The following is a 9,780-nucleotide window of genomic DNA, read 5'->3' on the forward strand; positions in this document are numbered from 1 at the left end:
TACAAATTTGACTATCTTCTATTTTATCCTACTTTCTACATTTTCATTTCTCTAATATAATCTATATTAGAGGAATGAAAATGTGAAAATTAAACAGTGAACTCGTATAATTTATTTATAAAATACTTATCTCGATCATTACATGTATAGGTATTTTATAGTTTCTTTCATAGAAATGAAATACCTGTCAGGTTATATAATTTGGGACTTTTATGGAAAATTACTGCTTATAGGTATATATGTACTTCTTTATTTATGGGATTTTTCTTCTTAACGGAATTTGAATGGAATTTAGGGCAATAATTTTAGAAAAATATAGCAACACTGCCGCCCGCTTTCAGTTCACATCTCCATGTAATCTGTGGTTTTCATACTTTTAGTAAGTGTGTATAATCTGTGCTTTTTAGTTTTAAAACTGAAGGGATTCTATTTCTTTGTAGATTGGAAAAATTATAGACCACTTTGATAAAATAAGTACTCTGAATACATTTTATTACAAAACTCAAATCTAAAATGCGATGGACGGTGCATATCGAAGGCGGTCCAATGCGGGTAAATCATGCTGCAGTTTGTATTGAAGACAAAATTTATTCTTTTGGTGGATATTGCTCGTCTGAAGAATATAAAGATTGGGAACCAATTCCAGTTCATGTCTTGAACACTACAACTCTTAGATGGGCTCCTATTAATTATAAAAAGACCAACCTAGTACCTTTTCAAAGATATGGACATACAACAGTAGCTTATGGCCACAGAGTAAGTATTTGGTCATTTGCAAATAGTTGGAAATTTCCTATTTTTAAAATATCTTCTTAATCGTTCTCTCACTTCTGAAGATAGTAACTCTACAGTACTCTACACTCTCTTGTCGACCAGCTGAGGTATTGCGGCCCTGACATTTTTAAAATATAAGTAATATATTTTTATTGTGTGCGATAGAATGAATGGAATGTATGCCTGATAAAATCAAACAATGGATAGAAAATGGTAAATACCTATAATAAAGATACTAGTAGCAAGGCAAAAGTGACAATGAAAAATATTTGAAAATTCTATAAAGAAAAAACATTTAAAATTAATGGAAAAATATAAATCTATAAAAATATATGCAGAGTTTACAACATACATTTTGTCAAACACTCAAATTTTAATCCCTGATGTTTATTTCTTTGTTTAACTGAAATATGTTTTATATTTCAGTTCTGAATAATTACAAAACTTATTTTACAAGTAAATTATTGTTTATTATATTGTTACTTTCACATAGCAGTTTACTAGTGCTCTCACATAGCATAATTTTAAAATTACCTATTTTAAAACAAATTTCCAAGTATTTATACCTGTTATGATTAATGTAAAAGTGCATAAAATATAATCTAATTCAATTTTAGGTTTTTATGTGGGGAGGCAGAAATAATTCTGTGGCCAGTGAAATACTATCATGTTTTGATACAAAAAAATTAGAATGGAGTACACCTCCTGTATCAGGCATAGTGCCATATGCTAAAGATGGGCATTCAGCATGTGTTATAAAAAATAAAATGTACATTTTTGGAGGGTTTGAATACTCCAGTGACAGATATTCACAGGATGTACACTGTTTAGATCTGGATAATTTAAAATGGACTTTCATTGATACCCGAGGTTCTCCTCCATCATATCGTGATTTCCACACTGCTGTTGCTTATGATGATAGAATGTATGTGTTTGGAGGCAGAGGAGGTGGTGACTTCAGCCCATACAGTAACTTAGATGAGGAATACTGTCCCAAAGTATACTATTTAGATACTATAGAACATAAATGGGTAGTTGCTGAACCAGCTGGACCATGGCCTGAAGGCAGACGCAGCCATTCAGCTTGTAAGTCTAGTAATTCATATTGTCTTGTTATTTCAGCATATTTGACAATTAATGCATATCATTGTTTTTATTAAATTTAAAGAAAATTAATAAATTATAGCTATAGTGATAAGTTAAATTATTAAAATTCATAAAATATCCATTTAGTACTTTGTGAGAACTAGTAATACATTTTATACTAGAAAGTTTTTGAATGATACATTTAGTAACATTCAAAAACTTTCGTCTTTATAATAATCATTAATATAGTATAAAACAATGTCGTTGTCACTGTCTATCCCTATGTATGCTTAAATCTTTAAAACTATGCAACAGATTTTGAAGCGGTTTTTTTTAATAGATAGAGATTCAAGAGGAAGGTTTATATGTATAATACATGTATACCCATGTGAAGGTGGGGAGCTAGTAATATGATATATTGCTGTATATGTTTCCAGGGCTTTACAAAGACTTCATGTATATCTTTGGAGGTTTCAATGGAGATACTAAAACTCATTTCAATGATCTTAATAGATATTCAATAAAGGAGAACCGTTGGGAAAACATTAATGTGGGTGGTTCTGTTCCATGCAAGAGGAGACGTCAGGCAAGTTTAATCTACAGGGATAAAGTGTATCTGTTTGGTGGAACAAGGTAAGTTAAGGTTTCAAATATCATTTATTAATAATGGCATTATTAATAAATGATATATATGTTATATATTGTATATTCACACACAATTCATAATGTAATTCTGAACAGCTTTTATTTAAATGAGCAATACACAAATTTCTTGATTGTTCTTGTGATGAGTCTGTGTTCTGAATAAATAGTAAAATCAAAAAGATGACTATCAAAAGGGCTTATGTTAAGTTTATTTTAATTTTTTTATTATTTATTTCTTTTCTATCTGCAATCAGCCATTACAGCTATAATCAGATTTTGTGGTGTTTTCAACATTAGAAGATAAGGCACACTGCACTTTGAAATTACTGGATATAAATAACTATCCATCTAGACAAAAAAGTTCTCGCCTAGCTAGCATTTGGAAATATTAAATGGCCCCTCATTTAATATTTCCAAATGCTAGGAGAGAACTTTTTTGTCTAGGTTTAAGTCGATGACCATAGTTCCGTAGCAAATGTCCACATGGGTGCTCCAGATGAAGAGTTTATTTTCAATTAATGAAAATTGTTTCCCCACTAGCCAGTACATATCAATCAATTTTCTATGGACTTGATCTTTTTTCATTTTTGTTTTTTATTTTATATTAAAGTTTATTTGAATAAAGGTTATTTTTCTATTTCAAGATATTAATAAAACGCTGGTTTGTAATATACAAAATTACCCATTTCATATAATACTCCTTAGCCTAAAATTAGTTATTACTTTTGGATGGGTTCTGGAATATAGAACTGTAACAAACAAATAAACATAAATCCAAAAGAAAAAGTTAAAGTATGTTCTAATATACTTAGAGTAACTAGAATTGAGCTAATCCTAAAAAATATTTCATATTTGTAGGATTTATTTGTGCATATTTTTTTATCTATACTGACTAAATAACAATAAATAATTTGTTTGCAGTCCTTGCCCTCACACAAGCAATCGGCCTGATGTAGATGACACAGATAATAACCCAGAGAGGTTGATTGACAATAGTGATCTCCACATACTGGATTACTCTCCAACACTCAAAACTCTTAGTATACTCTCTGTGCTGGAACACCAGCTTGATCAAACAGGTCTGCCTCGGGATATTATGTAAGTGTTTTGTTTTGTTACCTGCTTATTATAACAATTTGTAAATAAATCCATGATTTATATATTTTATCCTTGTTGTTTTGTGGTGACTTGTTTGGCTTATTCATTCCAAAAAGACCATATGACAGTAATTAATTGTTTCCTTTTATTGCTATTTTTGTCATTACTTGCAATAAATAATTTAAAATCTTTAATTATATTACAGATTAGACATTCAAATGATGACTCTTCCAAATCGCATCAGCAGACCTAATAACCAAGCTGGTTGAGACTTGAGTCACTGATAGAAATGAAGAGGGGTTAATAATCTAGCTCTCTATCTATACAAGTTGAACAAATATTAATAGCGCCTTTCAGAAATTTCGTGATTTCCTACATTTTATTAATACTAACTTAATACTATAAATTTGGGAATCATGTACACAGCTTATACATCAGATTCTATAGAACCTATGTATTATCAGTATAGGATTTTTTTTAACCCAGTGTATAATGTGGGAAGGTTTCGGCGGATATTTATCAAATTGTCTGTGTGACTTTACATTATAAACAATTGTCGTTGACTGTGATTACTCCTAATATATAATACTAGATCTGTATATTATGATTTTGATAAAAACTAGATAAGTTTTCTACTTCTAACATTTTTACAGTGTATCCTTGTGCCAAACCTTATAGTCCGAGAGCTAGAGCCTTATTTTGTCCATCATTTCCTCTTACCAGTTATATTATGAAGCCTAGTGAAAGCCAGCTGCGGTTCCGAGGGTGGGTTGAGGAGCACGGCCCTCCCAAATTTAATATATTCTGATAAATATACTACTTATGCACTATAACTTTAAAGTTAATATCTGTTCTTATTTAGGAAATGTATTTTAACAGGTTGTCTACATTTCTGAGAACATTGTTTAAATTGGCTGCTCCTGGCTCACATGCCATAATATAACTATCTTTAATTCAAACTTTTCGCATGCAGTGCAGAACTCTGTGAATTAGAGAGCATTATCAACTATCTTTAATTCAAACTTTTCGCATGCAGTGCAGAACTCTGTGAATTAGAGAGCATTATCATAATCAAGAAAATTAAAGTAAAACATGTTAACATATATAATGTGTTTCATGTTGGGAGTAATCACCAGAACTGCATCAATATCAAAAGATCTGCAACAATATCGAATCGACACAGGAAAAGCTATTTTAATTCAATCGGCCTGTATAATCCTTTCTAAGATATAACGAAATTGGAAAAAAGATAAAGGCTATCATTATTCCGTTATCAATCAATTGTTAAAACAATTATACAATATTCATTATTGATTGGTTAAATTGAAAAATTAAATTATTGTTTAAAAACTTATAGCGAATAATCAAGATAATATAAACTTCAAAGGTTTCTTCACTGCCATTACAATAATTATTTATATACACTCCAGTTGTAAAATATCTGTAGCTTATTTATATAAAGCTATTGTTCAAAAAACAAATTGAAATCTACAAGTTTTGCCAATACTTATATTAGCACCATTTTCAATAATTTTATATAGATTATAAGCAACACAATTTTGCTTGTAAGTGCAAATTTGTTTAAATTCATTTTCAAATCTGTTTAAATATATCGAGCAGTTGAATTACTTTGAGAGTAAACTGTTTGGTGCACTTTATCTATTGGTTTATCCAAATACTCAATAGAGTTATTGAGAATTTGTGAATATCTATTATGTACACTAGTCACTTATATATGATATACTAACTTGATATTATAAAGTATAATCCCATATATAATATAGTACCATACTTTATCCTAGTTAAGCCATTTATCTTGAACATAGTTATTAAGTGATGTGTAACCACAGATATATAGTTAAATAAATGCCGTGAATACATATACCCTGTATCAACTTTGACCTTGTTAAGCGTTAGTACAAAGACGCAAGTGTGAAGACCAATATCAAACTAATGCCCACAAATCTTGTAGACAAAAATAGCATTGACTTTGAGCTCTTATCTTAATTCTCGCTAATAGTGTCTTATATAAAGAAACTAGGTTCTATGTCTATAACAGGGGAGTGGAAGATTTTAATAAATAATACTTCATTACGAATAGAATTACCAGGACTTTAAAACACTGTAGTCTGTAGTATATATTATATATCAAAAATCTGAAAACTTTGAAGTTACGACATCTATTTAAATCTATGTCTGTGATATAATGTGCAATGTTTATAGAATTATACGAAGTAATATAATATATTTTTGTTTCACTCAGTACTTTGCCCATAACAACGGAATCGGCAAGTCGATTTTCATCGAGAATTTGTCATTTTGACAATTTCCTGAACAAAATTTGTCAGTTTATTTCACAGAACTAGATGATAAATGGTGGCAGTAGTCTCTACCGTTCTTTCGTCAAATGCTCTACAGTACAACACGTTAAGTTAATTTTAAACGAGCTCTAGTTGTATGTTTCCTTGGTTGGCAGTACTTCGTTATTCATAAATATGAACGGGCCTATAAATAAACTGATCAAATCAGAGTTCGTTATCACTCACTGTGCGAATGTGGCTTGGGTGAAGGAACTATGGAACATATTTTCTTCAACTGCCCAAAATTTATCAGTCCAACTTTGGGATATCGTACCCCATGAACTCCATAGTCATAATACTAGCCACATTTATATTTAACAATAATCTGAAATTGTAACTCTGAACTGACTCCTCCCCTCAATTTGATATTGTATGTGTCTGTATTGTACTACTAACTAGTGTTGTTTACTTAATAATGAAAGCCCTACTAAAATTTTATTTACTGTCCCTCAGGTGTAGGTAGAGTTTAATTATAATATACCCGAACCCGAACAAAATTTTCAAATTTTACTGAGAAAATTAAAATATGCCACAGCTACAAAATAACACTCTTAAACCATAACGCCAGAATCGTCTGTCAAAACTGGTGGCAGCCATATAAAATAAAGAAGAAACAAACTGAGAATAAATCAGAACAAGTTTTTTTTAACAATTTCCACAATTTACTCATCTTCCTTAACAACATGCTTTTTACGTTCAGCAACGTGCGGCACCGCTCCACGCTTGCTGTGAGCGCGTCTGTTGGCCTCCTTCCTTTTAGCTTTTTCTCTAATCGTTCTGAGTTCTTTCTGTGAATTGTAGACATGTTTTGGTACATGTCTATGCCGTGCAATGCGCTTTATTTGTGGATGATTCGCAAATTTATCCTTTAGAGCGTCTGCGTAGTTTAATGCAGTACGTTCACGAGGTTTCAGCTGAAAATTGATAAATACGAAAACCTAAATCTCTGTGTTTACAATATAATACTTATTATGTTTAATACAATGGGCTATGGTGACTTCATCCCCTTCCTACCATGCTTACTAGTTTTTAACTTGATTAGTTATAAAACATAATAATATATGAATTATATTAATTATGTTACCCTACTATATCTGACAAATAGGAATTGACAAATATTTTGGTACTTACCACACCAAGTTTTTCTGATGCTTTGGCTTTCCATAGTCTTATGTTCATTTCATCAGATCCTGAGAGTACATATTTATTATCCAGTGACCACTTCACACATGTCAGTCTCTGCATCCTCTTGGTATGATAAACATCTCGTGAGTGTCCTTTAAGACTTTCAAATATCCTTATTGTTTTATCATAACTACCAGAAACAAATTCACGGCCTGTGGGTGAATAGTCCACATCAATTACAGCTGATGTGTGGTCCATATGTATGTTTACAGGATAATTTAGTTTCCTAACATCAAATGTGTATAAACTGAAATAGAAAGTATATAATTATGCCCCTGTATAACATGTTTTTAAAAAGCTATTATAATTACATTATCAAATATGAGCATATTTTTGATGATCTCCCATACAATCTAGCATATGTGAAGTTACAATGTAAAACTACAACTTACTTGTAATCTTCATTAGCAACAGTAAATATAAAAGCCTCCATGGGATTCCAAGAAAGTGCATTTGATCTTAATTCTAGCACCACTTTCCTTAGGGGACCTGATTCTCTACAATCATACAGAATGACACTTCTGTCACTTGCACATGAAGCCAATAGATTCTTTTCAACCTGTAATTGGAAATTATAAATAGCTTTTTACAAATACTAACAATTATTAAATTAGATTACTATTTACATATGTATACATCCAACTATGTAAATATAAATAATATGTTGAGTTGTATTATTTAATATGTATTAAATAATGCTTTAGTTAGGTAGGTATGTATGTATTTACTTTAATGCAATGTTATATCTATACTAATATGTCACATGTAACTTAGCAAAACTTGTATATTATACTTTGTTATATTTAACTGATGCGGTCACCACCTATTCCTGCACAACAGCTAAAATTTCCTGATACTGTTTTGTTTGGTTATTATATTTTCAAAAATAAGAACTACTACTATTCAAACATACCTGATTAAAAGCAACATGATGAAGGCTGTCAACACCCCATTTGAAAACTTTGATAGGTTCATTTCTTGTATTTTCCCATAGTTGGCAGTGTTCACCGCATGTAGCAAAAATTGGTTTTGATCGGTGATGTGTCACACCGCTAACAACAGACATACTGAGTAGTGTATTCACAGGTTCCTCATCATCTGATGATTGAATTTCTGATTTCCAGGTTTTTATAGTTTTGTCATCACCAACACTTGTAAATGTTTCTCCATTTGGTGTGTAACAAATAGAACGTACCCATCCCTCATGTGCCACAAAATTTCTTGTGCATTTGCGTGTAGCTAAATCCCATATTCGGATTTCTCCATCAAAAGCTCCGCTAGCTAGTACTGCAAGCCTACTGGGATGTTTGGCCATGGAAGAAACTCCATCTGTATGGCCATCAAGGTTACCAATAAATGGTTTTGCAAATACTCTTTCCAATTTAACAGCATTTAATGCTCGCACATATTCTCTTGGCGCCTCCATTGGATGTAGACTTGGATCATAATTTCTAGGCACTGAAAATTAAACAACAAAGCAACATCATTCATTTTGGGTAGTACACCAATGACCTAACTGCTTTCCTTCAAGTCATTACACATTCCTGTATTGAAATCCTCAGAATATTTTACTAAAAATATTCAGAGCGTATTTCATAAAGTAAAAATATTTAAGTATACTTAATTGAATTCATTTATATTTTATGTCCAGCAGTTTGGCACATCAGATTACTTTCAATGGTTAATTGAAATGAATTGTTGGTTTGATTCACAGTACACATTCAGCTCACAGTACAAACACTTATATTGTGTATGACTATTTATATAAGTTTTTATTAATGTATTTACAACTAGAAATATATCTGTATATCTACATCCATTGTCTAATACCCATAACACAAGCTCTACTTAGCTTTGTATTAGTATTTTATAATGGTATATATCAATGAAATAATTAAGTAATTAATAATATTCTTCCACACACAATTATCTCATTTAAAATTTAAACATCAAGTAATGATGATAATTTGGTAAAATAACTAAATAATGGAGCAGCAAATGAACAGATAATAAATATGACGAAAACTAATAATAGACGAATAATAAATTATTCCAGTTTAATCTACATGGAGAAAGTAAGATTACAATAATATTATTTAATTATTTCTAAACATAAATAACAATATAGGTAATAAAACATTTTGCACAAATTTACTTAAGAAAAACAAAATAAATAAAGCTTTTGTAGGAATTTACTTAAGAAGTTCATTGTATGCATAAACTAAATTTTATTGTACAATAAAGTATTACAAGCAAACTAAACATTGGCAGTGGTACCTACATTTCTGAATATCTTTTTTAGTAGCACGTAAATAATCGTCCGGATTGCGACTAATCACTTTTATTTTTAGTTCCGACATCGTGGTTGTTATATTTTAAGCTTCACTAGTTTCAATTACTATACGAGTCCTATTCATTAATTAATAATTCATTAAACATTTAAATGCTGCGCAAAAAAACATGTTTCAAGTAAATAAAAAGTATTTATTAAGGTTAGGTAAGTTAGAGGTTAATTAATGAATGTAGATAACAACAGTTCACATACAACAAATGACACATATGACTTAAAATGACAGTCTATCACTTTTTTTGTCAAAATAATGTTACCATTAGAATATTTTGAATTCACCTA

The 9,780-nt window shown here is 30.5% G+C and overlaps 2 protein-coding genes across 2 annotated transcripts; one reads left to right on the top strand and one right to left on the bottom strand.

The window, feature by feature from the left end:
* The first annotated feature begins 388 nt into the window (after positions 1 to 388).
* On the top strand, positions 389 to 4,074 carry LOC131841935 (kelch domain-containing protein 3). Its single transcript, XM_059190334.1, has 5 exons — positions 389 to 756; positions 1,392 to 1,860; positions 2,298 to 2,493; positions 3,427 to 3,603; positions 3,809 to 4,074. Exons 1-5 carry the CDS (start codon positions 514 to 516, stop codon positions 3,870 to 3,872), a joined length of 1,149 nt encoding a protein of 382 aa, XP_059046317.1. The 5' UTR covers positions 389 to 513; the 3' UTR covers positions 3,873 to 4,074.
* Positions 4,075 to 6,446: 2,372 nt separating this feature from the next.
* On the bottom strand, positions 6,447 to 9,697 carry LOC131841970 (DDB1- and CUL4-associated factor 13). Its single transcript, XM_059190392.1, has 5 exons — positions 9,430 to 9,697; positions 8,062 to 8,606; positions 7,541 to 7,707; positions 7,095 to 7,395; positions 6,447 to 6,877 (listed from the first exon to the last, which is right to left on the bottom strand). The coding sequence occupies exons 1-5, from the start codon at positions 9,506 to 9,508 to the stop codon at positions 6,626 to 6,628; spliced, it is 1,344 nt and encodes a 447-aa protein (XP_059046375.1). The 5' UTR covers positions 9,509 to 9,697; the 3' UTR covers positions 6,447 to 6,625.
* Positions 9,698 to 9,780: the final 83 nt, after the last annotated feature.

This window comes from Achroia grisella, unplaced genomic scaffold, assembly GCF_030625045.1.
Source record: "Achroia grisella isolate CSIRO2021 unplaced genomic scaffold, CSIRO_AGI_Agris_v1 utg204, whole genome shotgun sequence".
Taxonomy (NCBI): domain Eukaryota; kingdom Metazoa; phylum Arthropoda; class Insecta; order Lepidoptera; family Pyralidae; genus Achroia; species Achroia grisella.